The sequence below is a fragment of the Uloborus diversus genome, chromosome 6 (assembly GCF_026930045.1).
Source record: "Uloborus diversus isolate 005 chromosome 6, Udiv.v.3.1, whole genome shotgun sequence".
NCBI lineage: Eukaryota > Metazoa > Arthropoda > Arachnida > Araneae > Uloboridae > Uloborus > Uloborus diversus.
The window spans coordinates 167,186,927-167,209,518 of NC_072736.1; the positions used below are offsets into that span (position 1 = coordinate 167,186,927).

The following is a 22,592-nucleotide window of genomic DNA, read 5'->3' on the forward strand; positions in this document are numbered from 1 at the left end:
GTTTTCTTCATTTGACATACTTTTTTTTTTCAATGGGAGGGGTTTAACCCCTAAAACCCTCCCCTTGGACACGGCTCTGTGTGGAATCGGCCTTTCGCAAGGAGATTTATTAGTGCGGCAGTTTTGTCGAGTGGTCCGAGACTTATGACTGCGATGGGGAGATCCAGAGTTTGAATCCCGGCTCAGGCATGAATGTATTTTCTCCCTCCTGTCCTTGTCCTTTCTTTGTGTGAATTGTTACTCTACTTTGAATGGTTATCTACTCCATAAGTGGGTCCTTATGTCATGTGTATACTGTGAAAGTCTTACTTCTCACCAAATTACGGTACATCTGGAAAAGTGAAGCAGGGCACCCCAAATTGCCAATCTAGCGGGCACAAGACAACCCTTATCCGAGTCGGTTCTTTCAGTTTGGTAAGTTTTATGGGGAGGAAGAGGGTATGACCAAACTAAGAAGAGCCTTCGACTCTTGGTCTCTCGTCCCGATGAAACCTTGAATCTATCTTCTTACAGAAGGTTTGAACAAGTTTACAATGCTTTAAAAAATGAATACAAATACAGTCGGACCTCCATATATCGAAGTAGCAAATTGCCGGAAAAAATTAGATATATAGAAATTTCGATATATAGAAACAATCTTATTTTATCATAAAAATATCCTAAAACATTAAAATTAAAACTAATTTTCGTGCATGAAACCCAACTGCTAATTTAAACGAGCATCGGATTAAATGAAAGTTAATTAAAAATTTAACAGAAATTACATTTTTGCTCCTTCATACACCTTCATTCTTTGGAAATTCAACTTGAACCGCCACAATAGGGGATTTTCGTTTTAACAATGTAATCGAGAGAAAAGTAAAAAATCAATCTATTTAACTTGAATGATTTTTACTGAAGCTAAAAATACTAGGAATGATAATCAACAGACAAAAGGGATAACTTGAAACTGATTTAAGTGTTACTGGTTGCAACTAAGATTTGAAATAAACTTGAGGGAATGTAAAAACTCCAGAACGGAACAACGACCCTATCTACACACCCCTGAACCCCATATTCCTTATGAGTTTCGTAGCAACCTTTAGCGATTATAATTTTCTCCGCTAACCTTCATTTTTCATGAGACAAACAGTCTAAAGTGGAAAAAACCTACGAATGTCTCGAAAAAAATTTCGATATATAGAGACTTTTTCGATATATAGAAACAATTTTTCTATGTAGTGAACATAGAAATTTGCTGGGATTTCGATATACAGAAAATTTCGATATGTGGAAGTTCGATATACGGAGGTCCGACTGTAGTAATAACAGCGAAGAAATAAAATTATGTTGAAAAGTAAGCTTTAAAAGTATTATTACTTAATTTAAACATAGTTAGAAATAAGATTGTATTTTTTAAATAGAGACTTTTGAGCAAGCAATAAATTAAATTGTAACCCCCCCCCCCCCCCCCCCCCCCCCCCCCAAAAAAAAAAAAAAAAAAAAAATTTTAGTTATGTAATAATTGCCATATTCAATGAGAATGATGATCAAAATGAATAAATTTCCTTATGCATTAATTGAGAGCCAACAATAAACATGTCATTAATGCCTTAATTTTTTTTCAATCAACTTCTTCCCCCTCCAAAATTTGTGCGAAGTCTGATTGATCGACCAAAACACATTAAAACCAAAACTCACCTTCATAGTTAACTTGGCCGTCTCCATCTATATCTGCTTCCCTGATCATTTCGTCAACTTCTTCATCTGTGAGCTTTTCTCCAAGGTTTGTCATAACATGGCGAAGTTCTGCCGCACTAATAAATCCATTGCCATCCTTGTCAAAGACACGGAAGGCTTCCCTAATTTCCTCCTCGCTATCTGTATCCTTCATTTTTCGGGCCATCATAGTAAGGAATTCAGGAAAGTCTATTGTGCCGTTTCCTGTGGAGAGCATTTGATTAGTATTAATAAAGTGTTATAAAACTATTATTTTTTTTAATTTTGAAAATTAAAAAAAATTACAAGATATTTTACAAGATATTATCTATTCAGAATTCTTAATTCTTATTTGAACAACTACATCTTACCTTACATTGGATAAATAAAATTACGACAAAATACAATAACACCCAAAATGCAAAAAAAGTTATAGAACTGTTATGTTTACCACATAATACTTCCATTTTACAACTAGTAAAGCAAGATTTAATTTTACAAGTCTCAAAACAACCTTGCTTCAAATCTAGAGAAATGTTGATCGACACAAATTTTTGTCAGACTTCCAGATAATATTACATAAAAGCAAATTAAATGTTTCAAATAAAAAAAATCTTGAGTTTTTTTGGTTTTAACCATTAAAAAAAATCTTTACATGCTTTTTGAGCATAGTTTTATTGAATAATGAAACTCTAAACATTTTCAAGAACTTTACACATCATTGAAAAATATATAAAATCTTCTCTATGTAAAGTTACCAACAAAGCTTTCAAGATAAATAAGGTTGAAAAATTGGCAAATGTTTTTCCCCCAACATTACTATTCAATGCAACTCGGGTATACAAATGTGCAAGGCAACCAAGTTTTTTTTTTTAATTACGTGAAATGAAAATTCAAGAAATTCAATGTTGTTGGTATGGCTAAGTCTTCAATGAAATGGGTTAAGAAAATATTGGTACAGATGTGATATTCCCCCCCCCCCCATTTGGCGACATCCGATTTTTTGCACAAAATTGAAATATTTTCCTCGCCAATGAGGCGATAATTTTTTAAGCATGGCATCCCTGGCGAAACTAACCCGTGTTAGGCAACCCGAAGGCAATCTTAGATCTGTTCAAACTTGTTTACTTGGGTTGTCTACTTGGTTTCACGCTGGAGAGATACGTGTTGCTTCGTGCAATATACCTTACAGGAAAGCTAATTTTGTGTTAGTTTAAATTCAGTAGTTGTGTTTTGAAGTAAAAACATTAGAAAATGCCAGTTTCTTCAAACTTGAACATTAATTAGAAGTTAACTCCAACGTGTTGTGTATCTGTAACGTGCCATTGTCATATGATGTTTTGTTTTAGACTGAGTGTGAGGATTTATACCATAAAAAGGCAAGTTCTTTATTTTAGAATTAAAAAAACTCACTTCCGAAATTTTGTTTTTACAAATCCTTGATGGGTTCCCGTAGTTTTTAACTTTATTTTTACTGTGTGTAAATTAATTTTACAAAAATAGTACGGTTATTTTGTTCTAAAAGTCAATTCTTATAGATGCCACGAATTATTTAGACATATTCTATTAACGTGCCTCCTTTAGGTACTGAATTTCTGAAAATAAGTTGACTCCAGCATTTTATAAAAATATAAAGGTGTTATTTTATGTAAAATATAATGGGTATTTTGAAAGCATGTCTGGATAGCAAATAAATTGTATTTTTGTACTGTTTATGTTTAGGATGTTCTGTTGAGACATTTCTACTTTTCATACATCAAAATTTGAGTAACTAAGCGGTTTTTTGGCTGAAATAGTTATTGATTTTGGGGATGTTTTCCGCTTTAAACATCGCAATTTGAATTGCTTTGCTCTTTTTTAGCAGAGTATGAGAAAAGTTTTTGTTCGATGAAATCCATGTTGGAAAATAGCTTTATTTCTATTGGTACATATTTCATTGGTGAGCTGTTATAGTAATTTGTCAACTTAAGCATTTTAAATACTTTCTAGTAATTGTTCTTTGTGTACAAAAACTTTCTAGTTTCTGGTATTTTTGAAGCGTATATTCGTGATGTTTTTTGTTGTGGTTTTATGTTGTTTTTATATATATTGTGTTCTGAAGTGCTTTGATCGTGTTTTTTTAAATCTGATTTTTTCCTGTTGGCGCTAAAAAAGCATCGCTAAGAACGATGTATGACATATGTCGTCATACATCGTTTTCTTGGCGCCAACAGTAAAAAGTCGCCAAGGGTGGGGTATATCACATCAGTTCCAGAATATTTTATTACTTGAATTTGTACACAAAAATAAAATATACTATGATTGGAAAAGACCAGAACCTTAATTTGAAGCTTTGATTAAAATGATTTCTTTTAAAAACAGAAGATGTCATCTTAAAGTTATGAAACCAGGAAAAATGAAGTCTAATGAATTCTCTTAATGCCTATTCTTTCTATTTGTATGAATTTTCTGATACATTAGGTAAATATTTAGATCAATAACTTGTTTTTTAGCTTTAAACAAAAGATGGGTTGATTTTTTATTTTTTTTGTTTTTAAAGTATGTATGAATTTTGATTCATTTGCAGATACTGCAAAATAAAAGTGCACAAATTATGCTTAAGAGTACATTATTTTAATTTTACTTTTATTGTTGAAAGTTATACCGATTAGAAAATTTAGGAGTTTGATTAATTATTTACAATTAATCATGTCAAACTTCATAACACATTCTTTGATTATTTTGCAGAGGTTTATTTTTGCATAATTATTTAAAGCTTTTGAAACAATATTTCTCTTATAAGGCTCTACTTATGAGGAAATGAAATTACAAGATTTTACATGAAATACACCGCCAACTCCGTCATTTCCAGCCGAGGATTGCAGTTTCGTGCTTATTAGCACGAAAGTTGAGTGCTAATAACCACGAAACTGCAGTCCTCGTCTGGAAATGACTGAGTTGGCGGTGTATTTATACAAATACAAATGTGACGACCAGCAACAGGCTCTGGGCCCAGCTAGGCTGGTCCTAGTCAATTAATGAGTCCCCAATGAAGATCAATGGCCCTCTTAAAGCTATCCACTCCCTTGCTCATTACCGCCTCTTCCGGTAAGCTATTCCAAGTGCCCACGACCCTGCTAAAGTAGTAGTTTTTCCTGATTTCCAAGGTAGCCTGAGATTTAAATAGCTTAAAACAATGACCCCTTGTCCTGCTTTCCCCGCAAAAATTTAATCCATTTACATCTTTCATTTGGATAAATTTAAATAACTGAATCATGTCCCCTCTGACTCTCCTTTGCTCCAGGCTATACATGTTAAGCCTATTAAGTCTGGTATCATAATCTAAATCCGAGAGTCCCCTTACTAATTTAGTTACCCTTCTTTGAACCCTTTCCAATACAAAAATATCCCTCTTCAGATAAGGCGACCAAAACTGAACAGCATACTCCAAATGAGGTCTTACTAAACTCCTATATAAAGGCAGAAGAACTTTCTTAGATTTGTTTGAAATAGATCTATTGATGAACCCACCATTCATGTATTTCTGCCTTAGCCCTGGCCAAAGGGCAGTAACTTACTGAATTTACAAGATTTTATTCATAATTCATCATCAAGAAAACAGGTACAAATGTGAATGTGAAGCATTGATTAACAATTACTTCACAAAATTTAAGACTCTCTGAAAGTAAAATTGTTTTCTTAAAAAGTAATATTTAAACCAAAATAACCTAGTTTAAAAAATTGTCTTTTGTTTAAAAAAAAAGTCTCCACTTACCAGAGTAAAATTAAATTTTGACAAAGGTTAAATTAGACTATTCGTCCGACAAAGCTGTTTTTTGGAGAAGAGAGGAGGAAGGGGAGAAACAATCAATTTTAGTAAAATGCTTTTCAATTATTATGAATGCAGAACATGAGAAAACTAAAAGTAGTAAATGTCAAAATAACTCACCGACTTAATTGGTTTGAATTATACAAAAGCTGTAAATTTTAAATAACAAATTCTCATTTTCCAGTTAATTTTTAACAGAGTAACACATAATTTACTATATGAAATGTAATAAAAATTTGAAGAGAAAAACTTGGATTAGTATCCTAATGTAACTAATACTTAGGATTAAGTTATTATACTAAGGATACTTTAAGTAACTAATACCAAGGATTAGTATCCTAATGTAATAATGTAACTAAAGGAGGGGGTGAATATCACATCAAACAATATCTTTATGAAAGAAAATTATACAAAATAGTTTTACCTCATACAAATTCAATAGAATTCTTTAAATCGAAAGAATATTTGAGGCAGTGAGAAGCAAACGGATGCAAGTGGACTACTTTAAGTTTCAAGTAAAATGTGTTAAAAGATTAGATCCTAGGTAGGCTTTCATTAAACATTTTCTCTAAATTGTGCAGTACAGCAGCAGCACCTACCAGGGCTACTAGTACCACATCTTGCCCAAGACAAAGAGGTTCACTTACCATTTGTACTGGTTATCTCCAAATTTTTTATTTTGCCACTTACATCCCTTTGTTTCTCACTAGCTCATTTCTTTTTTTCAACACTGCATTGCAAAATGCAAGTTCTGAAAGAGCATCTGTTCCCAAACATTAGAGTTTGAATATTGCTGCTTTAATTAAATTAATGGAAAACCCAATTGATATATTTATTTGCATCTCAATTTGATTATTATGTAAAAAATTATATTGTACTTATGTAAGTTTTTAAAACTTGGCTAGTCTTTCCTAGTTTGCGTTTTTTTTGCTTAATACTGTTCTAGTAAAAACACTATTTTGCTGCAAAATGACAATCCTCATGCTATATAAAATTAAGTTATGCTCCGATTTCATAAACATTTGAAATACTAAAAACAAGTAGTTGCCTAAGCTCAAGAATCATGAACGATTTCACTACAACAACATAACCTTAGCTATAAGGGAGTGGTGATTAATAGGATATACAATACATAAGTACAGAGGCTTAATTGATCTGATATCGGTTATTTGAAACAAATCAACTAGTTTTCCTATGGATAAATAAAAAATTACACATACAGTTAACACTTTCACGTATCCCCCTAAAAAAATTTAAGGAAATTTACTATCATAACATTTTCTAATTTTGGTGTTCGATTTTATTTGGTTGCACCCACATTATACAACAACAAAGTAAAAGAATTTTTGGACATACTAGAAACAAAATCATAAAAACGTCAAGATGAAAAATAAATCATTTTATAAATACATGCATTAATTCAAAGTAATGCTGTTCATAACAGTAGTAATAAAAATTTAAAAAAGTAACATATTGAAAAAAAATGCAAAATTTCCACATCTGCAAAAGTAAAAAAATTTTAAAAATTTTCGGTAATTTTATGAAAACAGACATAACTATGTAATAATTAAGGTGAGAACAAGTTGAACATTTTAAGACTAATTTTCGCCCACGATGCCACTTGTAGTTGAGGCTACGGACAGAAGACTTGTAATTCAGGTAGTGCGCTAGTTTCTTAGGGAATGGGTATTGAATCTTTCGAAAACTTGGTAACAAGAGCTCGCTCCCTGCCACTCAAGAGGAATGGAATAGTAAAGGGCTTGTTTTCGCAACAAAGATTTTTGGCAAATGTTGCTTTTATTCTGAAGTATCAATTTTTTTTTTCTTAAAAACCAGCTCCAATTTATTCGATGAACAATATGGAAAATTCGCAATTAGCCGATTTGGAGACCATATACATTGTTTGTATAGTCAATCTTTTACTGTAATTAATATTTAGGTAATGGTTGTATCAGACTATCAATGCCTATTTTTTTAATGGTTAGTTAAAATAGAATAAAATTGGGGCATTAAAAATAAAACAAGTCTATCAAAAGTTACTTTGGCAGAAAGACTGTACTAAAATATAACTTTTGAATGCATTAACACCAGTGTTTCTTCCACAAATAACCGTAACAATTATAAGTTTTAATTTTAAACCCAGAGTCTGCAAAAAATTTGAGTAATGCATTTAGTGATGTGGATCGGGTAAATATCCAGTGGGTAGGTAAATATTTTTTGGGTATTTACCTGGGTATTTACCCAAAGCCTGGGTAAATACCCAAAAACTGGGTATTTTACAAAAAATGCAAAAAGTTAATGGGAATTTGTTTTTTTAAATCTAAATATGAAATAATTGGTAAAGCTGATACATACATATGTATTACACAGTTTATAATATTTTTTATTGAAAGAATTGATGAAATTATGAAAGAAACATATCGCGAACCAAAGAATCTTTCTTTTCAATGTCATAATTGGAGAAGTATAAGCAATTCAATGATGAACTTCAGGATTTTAAAATTACAATCTAGGTTAGTCATATCCAAAATGAAAAATAAAAAAAGGAAGCATGGCTGTTTGGAAGACAAAAACCGAGTAGTTATTAGGACTATGATGTTGTTTATTTTATTGCAGTTTAAGTGATAACAAGACAAATATAGAAACAGTTTTCACATTAATAAGCAAAAAAAAAAAATCAAAATATTATTTTCTGTTGCCTTGCTCATTTGCATTTGTTCCTCGGTACTTCGTGATGAAAATTTATTCAAACAATTTTTAATGCACGCAATTAGTGATGTAGGGTGGAAAAGTTAATATTTTTTTGGGTATTCGAAGGCTTGGTAAGACCCTTAGTAATTGCGCGTTTTGCAGAAAAAAATTAGGTGGTATCAAAAGGGGATAATTTTCTTTTTTAAACATAAACAGTAAAATGAAAGATTAAAACTATAAAAATGTATATATTATATTTTTTTTAATTAAAAGCTTAATGAAATCTTATTAAAAAAACCGTCAGAATTTAGAATGAACTATTTTAGGCTCAAATTTTCGTCATTTTAAAATATTATTTTGGAATTTTATTTTAAGACTTATTCCATCAGTAACACAGGATTTTCGAGACAGTATCAAAATTACTTCCTGCTGCAAGTGCAGCTATCTTTAATTTTTCTCTTCCCCTTTTTTTTCTTTATCATTTTGAAACAAACCTCAGCAGTTTCTTTCCTTTAGAATTAATTTAAAAAAAATTTGAACATCTTCAAACACATTTTACTGAAAAAAGATTGATTAAGTATTTTTATGCTAACATTTATGTTGTACTGTATTTATTTTCATTATTAAATTGTTTTGTTCTATAAATTAAAACATTGTAAAACAGCTGGAAAGTCACTATTTTTTCTCCTACTCAATACATATGCTTGAAATACAATAAAAAGTGAAAGTCAAAATATCAAAATGAAATAAGCGAACTAGGGACTGATACGTTATCACGGGATAGACCAGCCACTTAGTTCGCAAGGTCCATTCTTCAGAACATCTTTGATTTGTTCCTTTCTATTTTTGAATTTAAAATGTCTCAGTTAAGGTTTTTACTTTTTGTAGGATGGCTTTTTATATCTTAAATTTGGCTATCAACATTGATTAGGCATATTCAACACATTTAATGTGAACATCATATTAGATTGCTAAGCTGTTTCACACTATACTTCTTTAAATATGTGATCAAAAAGAATTTTTGGGCAAAAAATTAATGTTTTGTATATGGTTAGTTATATACATACATAGTGGAATACATACAGAAAAGTATTTTAGTTGAATATAAATTTTTGAAATAAATACCCGGGTAAATACCCACTTTGGGTATTTACGCGGGTATATACCCTGGGTGTTTACCCTTGAAAATAAATACCCGGGTATTTTACATCACTAAATGTATTTCAATTAGAGAAATCTGCACTATTTTTTTTAAAAAAGGAAACAATGAAAGCAAAAAATAAGTAGTTGATCTTACACTTATTTGCAAATGTTGTTCAAATTAAATGTAATATACAAAATATATTCAAAGATTTAAAAACATTTAAAGAGACTCCAAATAAATGACTAACAGTATGGTATCTATTTAAAATAAAATAATTTTAGTATTTAAAGCAATTGACTTAACATAAGCTGAAGCTCATGTAATAGAAAAAGCTTTAATAATGTTTTATATTCTAGCAAGCAGGAAATAATAGTTACTCTAAAAATGGGAACAGGAGGGATACCCCCCCCCCCAGAAAATTTGGCGGGGGGGGGGGAGGAGACTTTTTTTGAAAAGGTGCTTAAGTCCTTAATTTTGATTTCAAAAATAGAACAAACTTTGCAAAAGGAAATTATGTTGATTACACAGAAAAAAAGTTATTTCTCTATATATTTTTTTTATTAACTTTTCTCACTATTAACTTCTACAAAATTCATAAGTGAATTCATAAATCGAAGCACCAAAGATGAAAAATAAGGACACTAATAAATTGATTAAAGTGAAAGACCAACATAAATAAAGCACAAATTCTGTTGAAAATACTGCATATAACTATTTCAAGGCTACAATGGAGCCTCTTCATCAATGCAACAAGCTGACCAACACAACCAAAAGTCTGGAGAAACTAGACAACGACATGTGGACACCAGTATTTTATAACAAAGAGGGACAACCAATAAGAATTCAGGACACAAGACATTAAACAACCTATCAGCAAACAGGTTAACCCCGGGTTCCGAGCAAGGGGGATAGAGAACCAATCAGAAACCAGGAGACTAAAAGGGCGAGAGACGAAGGAACCGGAAAAGCAATTATAAAAATAGCTTCCAAATATCATGAAAAAATAGAGTGCTAGAAAAATTGACTCGAGAATGAGAAATTTTCCAAACATAGTAAGCTTCCCAGAAATCAAGCTCATAGACCAAAGAACACTTATAAATAATCTTCGCAGATGAAGTCAAAGCAGTGGCCAGAAGTCTAACAATGCTGAGCGATGGAAGGACCTGCAAGTTCTTTATGTTTAATGTAATTTTTGCACTCTTTCAGACGGTGCTCGAGAGCACATTTAGTCTGTCTGACGTAACCAGACTAAACCTGATAAATTGCCTAAAAAAAGCGCTTTTTCAATGACTCCCGATTGCGAGTTTAGGGACATCCCTTAAGACCCCGGAATCCTGTTAACTAATACAATATTGCATTTAAAAGATCAGTTTTGTACAAAATATTGTATTAAACTATGGTTAGAATCATAACAAAAAGTTCTCTCTGGACCCTTTCATTTTATTTTTCAATTCCTAGAAATTTGGAAGTTTCTAGTAGCATGTTATATATTTCACTGTTATTTTCTACTGTAATTTTCATAACCATAAACAAACTTAATGAATCATGAGCTTACCATCAGCATCTACTTCATTAATCATGTCTTGTAGTTCTGCTTCTGTAGGATTCTGTCCGAGCGATCGCATAACGGTACCTAATTCTTTAGTTGTGATTGTACCATCGCCATCTTTATCAAACAATGAGAAGGCCTCTTTGAATTCTAGAAATTTCAACAAATAAACAGCAATTAAAAAAAGACAAAAATATTAAACATTGCACACAAAAAGAAAATCAAAGATTTTCTTTGTAACCCATAACAAACCCGACTTTACTATTCTTTTACTAACATGAAATTTAAATCAAATCTTCGTTGTGCTTCGACTTGAGGTATTAACCATCCTTCATATCTCGCAAATTGAACGCTTCTTTACATTAGATTTTGATTAGTGATTTTTTCTGAAAAACAGGGTTCATACTCTATTTGGATGAAAAAATTCCATGACTTTTCCAGGACTTTTTCATGACTTCATGAAAATTTATGACCTTGTTACATGAAGAGAATAGTACTATTTAATATTAAACTTGCTTTTTTTTTGGAAATGAGTATTAGCAAAACTTCTATGTGAATGCCACTACATGATTGAAAAAATATCAGTGTACACCTAAAACACTGAATAATTCTTACCTGTTTTCATCATATAAGTTTAAGTTAAGTAAAACTACAGTGAATGATGCTTAAATGTCGATTTTTTTTATAAACAGGCAGAATGATAATGATTGGAAAAAAGGTTGAATGAATCATTACTAAGTTTCAATAAATTTGCTTCAAAAGTTGCCTTTTCGTGTCAACTTGACAATTTTTTGGTTCTTTAAAATAAAGTCACATTCTTTAGTAAATTCAGGTTTCTAAACCAGATATTTATTTAAAAAAAATAAAAATAAAAACATTTCATAGTAAATAAATCTTTTGATTTAAATGTACTTGTTTACTTATTTGTACATTTTCAAATGCATATAAATTAATAGGTTCAGAAATTCCAGAACATGTTTGAATAATGACACTGAACATACCAGTGGGTCGCATGGATTAGTTTTGCGGGCCGTATATTGGGCACTACTGTTTTTGAGCATTAGAACTCCCCATTTCTGTGTTTTATCGCATGACTAAAGGTTGTCCAAAACCTTCAACAAATTGAGATAAACTCTGATAAATTTTAAAATAAAGATTTAGGAATGATGGAAACGAACTTAGATGCAATGTTTTTTGAGATCGTTCAATTTTCCAGTTTAAATAGCTTTCATGGTGCAATACTAAATCACTCAAGATTTCTAATACTCTTTTTAGCTACTGTTACTTTTTCCCAGAACATTTTTCCATGACTCAAAATAAATTTCCATGACTTAAACTGAAAATTTCAATTTTCCATGACTTTTCCAGGTCTGAAATTTGCTTATTTTCTTTCCATGACTTTACAGGATTTCCATGACCCGTACGAACCCTGGAAAAATCTTAATCAGATGTTGATTTGCAGAACAAATATCATCGATTCTACATAATTAAACAAGTCCTCCTGTTTCAAACTGAACAAACTTTTTTTGCCTCTTTTTATTACCGGAAATGAAGCCTAAAGCTCCCTGATTTCACAGGTGTCAATTAGAATACATTGATCCTTGCTGTTCAATGGCTCCCACATGGGGAGAGTCCAGGAGGTCTGGACCCCTCCAAAGGCCCGAGTTTTTCTAATAGACAATAATTCTATGCATGTAGTACGGAAAATAATTCTAAGCAAAGGGAACGATGATTTCAGATTTAATAAATAAATGAAAAAATAAAATTTATCCCCTTTCTTCCACTACAAAATCTAACTGTTTGTGAACATAAACCGTCCTAGAATGATGGTTTTGCTTTCGGTTTTATTTTTAACTATGAGAAAAGTAAATCCATTCTTGTGCTTTCTGGTGTTTAAGTATGTGATTAATAAATTTATTAACTAATGTTAAGTAATTATTCAATATTTTTAAAAAATGTTTTTTGTTCCCGACAATCGATAAAACCAAAAGATGTTTGGATGGGTGTTGGAGTATATGAGAATGGTGGACCTTCGATCCTGGGACCCCCCCCCCCCCTTTTTTTTGAGAAATTCTTGAGTGTGCCACTGTTGCTGTTAGATTTATATCCATTGCTACTTCATTTTAAAAGATGAATTTTCTCACCATTTTGCAATAGGTGCAAATTCACCATTACATTTTTCCAGGAGACCTTGTCAAAACATCCTACATCAATATTAAATTGAGTATTAAGACAGAAGCTCACGAAAAATATATTGCAGGGTGGACTAGTAAAATAAAAATTTGAACTATCGGCTAACATTAATATTGCTCCTCTTTGTAATAAGTTTTTGTATTGAATCTCTTTAAATGAACTGTTACTATTCCACTTGAATGTAACGAAAAAATTACAGGCCAATAAAAAAAATTCATAGTGAAAAAATGTAAAAGTTAATGCAGCATTGAGGAGGGGACACTTAGGACAGCTAGCTAAAATTTAGAGAGTGCTCATAATCAAATGCTTTTTTGGCAATTTAATTTATTTAGTATACCAGTAATCAAATTGAAAGATTAGGACATTTTATGTAATTATTAACATAAATATAGGATAACTCATAATCATTTACAAACATAGTTTTCACAAAGTTTAATCACAAAAACATTTTAGATTTTACATACTTTTATAGATTTACATACTTGTCTGTCGTTTGATTTTGTGTTCCATCGTTCTTTTAAGCACTGATGAAGGGGTTTGGTTTTACAATCCTGTAACAGCTGTTCGCAGAGTTTTTAAACTCTTCTTGACGGTTTTTTTACTTTTACATATTAAAAGGAGAGCAGATTAATCCTTCTCTTTTTTTCAAAAGATGATGTTTGAATAATCTCACTTAAAAAATTACAACAACTACTGAAAAATCCCATTGCAACTATTGAATTCAACATTGAATACATTTTAGGTTTGCACCAAAAAAAAAAAAAAATCAGACGTGAAAATTTCATAAAAACAATTAATATTTCCAACATTCCTAGCCTGTTTACGTTTTTTTCCTTTTTTAATGAAGATGAAATATTGCAGGGGAGGGGGGACGAGTCCGAGTTGGAGTGACGTTTTAAAATTCAGGAGTCCGAGTCTGCCATTTTCCCCTCCAACTCTGCAGCCCTGGTTTTTTCACATCTTTAGGAAACATTAACACTTCAATATACTTTGTAAGTGTAAGATATCAATAGATTAACAAGAATATTTGAATAACAGACTTTTCAGTGCCTTAAAATTTTTAGATAAATATTTAAACAGATACATGACTGCTCCCTATACCACATGATTTCCTACTGGTGTCATTTGTGACGTTTTTAATATATCTTTGTTTTGAACATTGGCAACAGTAGTCAGTAGAAATTGATTACTGTTAATCATGAAACTAAGTATAACAGATACAAATAACCAAAACTTAAAAACTGTACAAAATGTTACTAAAGCCTATTTTTTCAATTTTCATCGTCTTCAAAATCTATCCAGCTTTTTATTTACATAAAATATTGCACAAAAAATGTTTAAAAATTTTTTCTAGTAACAGGGTTCATACTCAATTTGGATAAAAAAATTCCATGACTTTTCCAAGACTTTTTCAGGGCTTCATAAAATTTTTCATGACCTTGTTACACGAGTACTATTTAATGTAAATCTTGACAATTTCCGGAAATGGGCATTAGAAAAATTGTTACGCGAGTGCCACTACCTCATTGGAGCACTTACTTGTGTCTGAAAAAATATCAGTGCACACTGCAGAAACTAATTATTCTTATTTGTCTTTATCATACAAATTCAAGCAAAATAAAAAATATTGTGAACGCAATACACCGATGTTTAAATGTAACAAATATTTAATAAATAGGGCCGAATAGTAATGCATGGGACAAAAATTGAATGAGTCATTACTAAGTTTCCAATAATAAATTTAATTCATAAAAACATTGTCCTTTGGTGTCCATAGTTCATCTAATCATCCATGTAACTTGACAATATATTCGTTCATTAAAATAAAGCCACATTTTTCAGTAAATTCTTTTTCTAAACCAGATATTTCAGTTGGCCATGAGGATCAGTTTTGCGAGCTATATGTAGGGCACTACTGTTTTAGAGTATTAGAATTCCCTTATTTATATGTTCTATTGCCTGACTAAAGTCTTCATTTTCTAAATCCTTCAACATATTAAGATAAACTCTGGTAAATTTAATAATGAATTTTTTTACAAGTAGTTGAAATGAACTCGGATGCAATTGAATTACACTTTTTGAGGGGGCGTGGCAAAATCAAGAATGTGCCAGTCCACTACTACAGAATAACAAAACATAAGAAGTGCTGAAAATAATGGTGAATTCAAAATTAGCGACGCCCCAGTAGAAAATCACATTACAAAAAAAAAGGCGAGCGGCTGTTACAGAAGCAGATGAAATTGGATTCCAAAACTCGGATTTGTTTTTGAGATCGTTCGATTTGTACGCAATATTGCTAAATCACTCGATATTTCTAGAGCTCTTTAAGCTATTGTTACTTTTTTACTGCCCAAGACATTTTTCCATGACTTTTCCAGGTCTGAAATTTGTTTATTTTTTTTCCATGACTTTCCAGGATTTCCATGACCCGTACGAACCCTGTAGTAAATAGAAGGGTACCTGAAATTTAAGCGCAATTAAATTCAGACCTCCTCTAGATTATGAGATTACTATCAATACAGTTGAAGCACATGGTCAAAACACTGTCATATAGTTAGACTAAGGTTCCAAAAAATGTAGGTTATCTTTCACTTTATAATATGATGTCTTCTAAAAACATTACCATTAGATCCACCTAGGACAAGATAACATTAAACATAAAAACAAAAGTAGTCTTCGCCACAATGAAAATGTCCCTTCCAAAACAGTTCTCTCGGCAATATCTTCAAATGGGGAAGTTTTCGATTTTTCAATTTTATTTTTATATGATAGAGTAACATGTATGAACATCATAGGTGAAAAAAATTTTGCGATACGATAAGTAGTTTTTTTTTTAAATTAATTTTTAAAGTTCAAGCTCTTGTGACGTCAAATGGCATAGGAAGTGACGTCATCCCCTCTTCCGATAGGGGAGAAGCGAAGGTCACGCATTCGACTTCGAAGACGAAACGTAAAAGGCTTTCTCCTCGCATTTAACTCCTCGCGTTTCTGGAACATTAAACCTCTCATCCTCTCGAAAATATTCGAATATCTCATTGGTGTTACTTGAGGAAGATTATTTAGATTGTGCTTTAACGAATCCGGCCTCCATAGTGCGTTCAAAAGGATTATTGAATTTCTAGAAAATAAAAATGTCAGCGCGCTCAAAATGTTCCTAGCCAAAACAAGGGATCTTCGGCGGAAGGCTGCCCATTCGCGCCCTGTGACATTTCAGAAGCGCGCACTTTTGCGCATGGATTTTTAAAAATTCATTAAAAATCAACCACGGTGTTTTAAAAATCGGCGATGGTGAATTTTTTAGTTTTGAGGGTCAATTAACAATATCCAATAGCCAAAATATGAACATTTAATAGGTTGCAACTTCCCTAGTGCTGAATCCTTACTAGTACTATCAATGCAAAAGTGACAAACTGTTACCTTTTCATGTCATAACTACTCAACCAATCATGAAGTTATGTATACACGTTGTTAGGGGTACAGAATAGAACATAGGGTACCTCTTGTCAAAGAAAAGTATTCCAAGATTTTTATTCCAACTTTAGCATGCTAAAGCCCTTAAGAGCTGCACAAGGTTAACTTTACCGGAAATTAGAGGGATAATTAGAACAAGTTTTAAGTTGTTTTCACATTTCACCCCATCCATCATCCAATACTTCTAGATTTGCCATTAATGTTGTTTGAGAATGGTTGATGCCGATGTGAATTTTGAGGGACTAAAGTCGCATTCTATTGGAGACTTTTAGAGAACTTATTCTAAGGAGAATTTCTTGAAGTTATTTGCTTTAATTCTGATGGGAATTAAAAGAGAATGTTTATGTTAGTTTGAAATTAAGTGTCTCAACAGTCGACTTTAGCAAGACACAAGCTATTTCAAGGGAGGAGGTTCTAGTGCATTTGAAGAAAAATCAAGCAACTAAAGTTCCGAGAGCAGATAATATTTATCCAAAAATTTTAGTTGAATACGCAGAAGAATTAGCGGATGTTATTTTAAATATTTTAATGCTTTTTATAACTCGGGGACAGTGCCAGAGGTTCTGTAAGCCTGACTTCAATGGTTTGTAAGAGTTTTGAAACTTTGATCAAAATCAAGATTATAAATTTCTTAACGAGTCTAACAGTCTGTTGACTAGTTTACCGTATGGTTTCAGGAAAGGTAAATCTTGTGCTAATAATTTATTGAATTTCTGTGACAAGGTTATCTTGGATTTCGATTTAAAAAAGCATGTAGATGTTTATATATCGATTTTCAAAAAAAAGCTTTTGATTTGGTGCTGCATGTTGCTCTTCTCGGCAAACTAGCTGAAAAAGGAATAGGATGGAAAAACTTTACTTTGGGTTCGAAATTGGCCGACTAGAAGGAAAGTAGTTGTGAGGGAAGTCATTCTAAATAGAATGAAGTTTTAAGTGGGTTCCGCAGGGATCAGTTTCAGGTTTGCTTTTGTTTATTACTTTTATGAATGACAAGCATGAAAATATTTCTGGAAGCGTGAATTGTTTTGATGATGTTAAAGTTGTGGGGATTGTATAAAATGAAGAACAAGTAAAACAGCTTAAAGAGGATTTAGACAGGGCCGGATTTAGGGGAGGGCATGCGGGGCTACTGCCCCGGGGCCTCCACAACAAAGGGGCCCCACAATAAAATTTTTACAAAATATCCTCATTCACGGGTCAAAAATATCGGATATATACATATATCAAAATATTCGGACATATATCAAAGAATCTGGTATTTTCAAAAATATGATCTTTTCGAACCCTGATTAGGGGCTTCCACTCCTTCGTTGCCCCGGGGCCTCTACACTTCCAAATCCGGCCCTGGATTTAGATCATATTACTAAGTGGGCGGATAAGTAAGGTATGGTAGTTAATGTTGAGAAATGCCAAGTGCTACATTTAGGTTATGGGAATAAGAGTTCAAGCTACAGGGTTCGGTCATTAGTCAGGCCGAAAATGTTTCTTGGTCTTGATAAATCAGGATTTCAAGTTTAGTTGACAATACAGCATCGCAAGTAGCAAAGCCAACAGAATGATTGGATTTTTCAATAGATCTAATTCAAAGAAATCTAAGGTTCTTCTACCTTTATATAGGAGTTTAGTAAGTCCTCATTTGGAATATGCAGTTCAGTTTTGGTCTCCTTATCCAGGGCCCGGATTAAGCCAGCGCGGGGCCCGTAGCAAATGTTTCCAAGGGGCCCTCTTTTTCGAATGATATTGTAAACAAAATAGCACTTCTTCATGGAGACGGGAGGTGTTCTTATAAACATGCATGAATACATAAATGTGGATATAGTTTTACAGCTTTATGATGGTTATGATCCCCTTCTATTGCCAATCGTCTTCCCGTTACAACACGTTTTTAACATTCAATTCCAAAAACGCAATTTTTGGAAGATATAAAGAGAGGGGGGTCCAGGGGCTTACCCCCGGAAAATTTTCGATATTTCAATTCTAAAAACTCAATTCTAACAACCCCTGATCATATTAGGAAGAGAAGATTCGGAGCCCTTTATTTGGAGAAACTGTTGTCAAAGAATGCGATTGTATCCTATCTTAGGTAAGATCAAAGGAAAAAATTTGGGTTCACAACGACTCTCCAGGCAGTTTTTTAAAATTGAAGTCTTAAATAAAACTAGATTATCCTTAATGATGTTGTAGAGAGAGGAAAGAATGGTGTTCAAGGAGGTCCCATTGGAAAATTTTTGAATTTAATCTGTTATTAATCTAAAAACACAATTTTAAGCAAAAATTCTCAAAATTATATACTCTGAAATTGTATTTTTTTACGTTCTTTGGCGATTTTGGGGCGGAGTTCAGGAAAGTGAAGTTGTGAAAACGTGATAGTAGGCCATTGCGGGTTACGTTTTGGTATGGGATTCAGGCACTCTCCGAGGTAACCCGGAAAATTTTCATAGTTTAAAAGTACATTTTAGACCATTGTTAACAATGTTGGGAGAGAGGTACACTCCCATTGAAATTTTTCAAAATTATAGTCCAAAATACGCATTTGTAAGACACTTTATTAGACGATGTTTTAGGACGGGATCGGGGTTACACCCATGGAAAGTTTTTGAAACTGAAGTTCCAGAAAGCAGTTTTAGCGGGTTTTTGATTATGTTAAACAATTTTCTTCCTGAATTTTTTTGAAATTCAAGTTCGAATAAAAAAGTTTTCGGCTACCTTTGGTGATGCAAAAGAAAGGGGTTAGGTTCGGGGCATGGGTGGCAGCTTTTTAGTTGCCTCCTACCCAGAGGAAAAATTAAAAATGATATTTAAAGTCTTTCTCCTACACATAATCATTTTAGTTCATCAAAAAATAATATTCTCTTAACAATTCATTTATTTCGCTCAGCATAAGTGTGAAGTTTCAGAATCTTTTCTTCTATCATGATCTCATAATTTTGCTCATTGTTGTTTACAGTGCTGGATCTACGGGCTCGTGTCATGAGCGGAAAATTTTGAGGGTCAGGGTTCGCGTTTACGCGCTATAGCGGGTTTTTTACGCAAATTTGCGGGAAACGGACGCAACTTCCGCGAAAATTCGGGTCCTGGGGACCCAGAACACCCAAAAGATAAAAGCCAGAAGAAAAAAAAAATGGGGAAAATGCTGAAGATCTATCTAGTGAATGCTTTTAAACAACCAGGAGAATCAATAGAAAAGGATTAAAATGACCCTATTTCTTTATCAGCTATTCAAACACACCCCCTACTGTTGATCAGTCAATGGAATTTTAGTGATAAGACTGGAGCTTACAGTGACCTCCTGGGCAGAGCTCAAGGAGCAAAATATTGCAAGTTCATAAATAGCCCATTGTACTGTATTCTAAGAATAAGTTCTCCCTCAACTTTTATCTTAGGAAATTCCTAAAAACAGCAATAAAGACTAAACGTAAGAGTGGTTTCAATGCAATCTTCAGGATTAATACAGGACAACTCTAAAGTTAACGCTTGGATATTTTGCATTCATCTAACCAGAATGACTTTTGAAAATCATTATCTTGCATCCTCAATAAAAGCAGGGGTGAAAAAAAATGGCGAACATTTTCCCGATCGCGCTAAACACAAAGTTCTGAACTTCACATTTTTCTTGTGAAATTGCTTATGAATACTTGAATTTTACACAAAAGCACTTGGATCATGTTCACTTTCTAGTAATTCACCTATTTCTGATGGGCTATTTTTATTTGGACTTGCAAATTTTCAATTAAAATCACGCCATTTTGAAAATGGCGAGATTTTAAAAATAACACGAAAGCCAACACAGATGTTTTGAAATAGTCAAAATGAAGTCAAATATACTAATTTAAGATTGCAAATGAGCAATTTTCATACTCATGTCAGAAAATGTTTCGTTTTTGCGATCACCATTTTTGCGTTGGGTTAATTCGCTTGCAAATTTTTTCTATTTCTAATAAATTGCCAATGATATTTGATAATTCATGGAGGGGGGCTGTTCGCTTTTTTACACCTAGGAATTTTTTTATAAAAGTAAAGGTTAAGGGAGTGCTTTCTGCTTGATCAATCAAGGGCATTTGTTTTTTGTTTCATGGTAAAATCCAACTTTAAAGTAAATTTTGAGTTTATCTTATTGTATTTGATTAAATAGTTTCTCAAATAACTAAGTCTTGCAAGTGTATTATTTGAAAATATGATAATCACAGAAAAAAGGACGAAATTAACCAATTTAATTTATTTCATACCTTTAAATAACTATGTGGATAGTTTCTTTTCCCTAAGTATAAATAGTTGTATATTATTCGTTTATAAGCTAAGATTTCCTGTTTAAAATTTAAGGGACTCATTTTTTCCACCAAAGGACCCAAATCTATTTCATTAATGGGTCCCTGGGACCCAGGTTACGGATAGTTGAGCGCGAACACTGAGGGTGATAAATTGACATGAAGTTGAGTAACCAAAATGAGTTTAGGATGACTAATAATTACCTTTTCAGGACTCCAATTTCGAAAGCTTTAAGAAGAAAGCACTTTTAAACAATTTCTGGATGGTAACCCTTTCAACTCTCTTGTCTAACATCATCAAGAAGAGCCTTAAAATGTGGTTTTAGGATTTGTGCTTTAAGAATTTCAGCATACTCCTTCTGCTATCAACAAAAATTGCTTAAATTTGAGTTTTAAGAGCCTAAATTCCGAAAAATTCCAGAGAAAACCCCTAAACCATCTCGATTTCAAAAAAAATTCAAAGGAGAATGCTCACCTACTTCCCTAGTTTCTCAACATTCGGGGGGAAAAGGCTCAAAAGTAGAGACGTACCGAGTACTCGGCCCAATTTTGATCAGATACTCTGACAATACCGAGTAATTGCAAAAAATTTAATATTGTGCAAGACAGATTAAAATTTATAAAAAAGTGCAAGCATATATAATTTTCTGCAATCATTTACAAGTCAAATTTAAATTTTGAGAATAATGAAGTTTGTAATGCTTCAATGGAATTAGTCTTTATTTTAATGTCCCCAAAGTTAATAAAACTTAATTATTAAAAATTGTACAAAAAAAGTAAGTGTAGAAAATATGGAATTTTTATATTAAAAATAGATTTTTACTACAAACAAAAATTAGTTATAAGAAATATAAAAATACTTTGCTTAAAAAATAAATGGAAATAAAACAATGTTAAAAGCACAGTGCAAACACTTGTTTTGGCATTACAAGGAATTCCTTTTTCAATGCACAAAATGGGAGCTCGTGGATTTAAAGGCATCAGCCAAAAGTCGGATTCTTCTGTCGAATGTCTTTACATTCTTTAGCTCACATTTTATGAGCTGAACATTTGTTTTATTTGCTTTTAAAAATTATTTATGTTTGGTGGACTAGAACTATAATAGATTGGTACAATTTGTTTTAATTCCAACTTGATTAATCATACCTTTTATTTATTTTTAATTTTAAAAATATTTTGTAAAATTTTTGACATAAACAAAATTTTTTAAATAATGCGTAATTTCAGCAAGAATTTAGTTTTTAAAACTGTTATATGGACAAGGAGGTCTATACAACTATTCCAATAAGTTCAAAATTCATTACATGTGTGTCGGTGGTTCTAATTAAAACATAATTGGTACTTGGTAACTCGGCCGAGTAGTGAAAGGCCGAATACTCGGTAACTCGGTACTCGGCCGAGTACTCGTACTCGGCCAAAGTGCTACTCGGTACGTCTCTATTCAAAAGCATCACTCTTTACCTAAAGTTAGAACTAAAGATAGCCTGAGTCTAAGATCTCAGTTTCTAACATTTTGCGAAGCAAACTCATCCCCCCCCCCCGATAACGTCTCCAGTAATAATCCAAAACCACCGTTTGAAACTTCATGTCAGAATTGTTTCTGGGGGAGTTCAGACCCTCATCCCTTTCTCGAATCTTCCCACATAGCTTGAAATTTTGTTTTCAGCTATACTATGGGTAGATCTCTCAAACCCTTTCCTCCCAAAGATAGCCTGAAATTGACTTCAAATTGTAATTTTTAGGTCAATTTTGAAACTTTTCTGACAAAACGGA

At 32.4% G+C, this 22,592-nt stretch overlaps 1 protein-coding gene across 1 annotated transcript in view; it reads right to left on the minus strand.

Annotated features, from left to right (window-relative positions):
• Positions 1-1,680: 1,680 nt before the first annotated feature.
• Positions 1,681-22,592, minus strand: part of LOC129223797 (calmodulin) — a gene marked incomplete at its 3' end in the record, with an annotated part of 43,677 nt that continues 22,765 nt past the window's right edge. Inside the window, 2 exon segments of the mRNA XM_054858153.1 lie at positions 1,681-1,923; positions 10,897-11,040. Of these exon segments, the coding sequence (XP_054714128.1) occupies positions 1,681-1,923; positions 10,897-11,040 (387 nt within the window).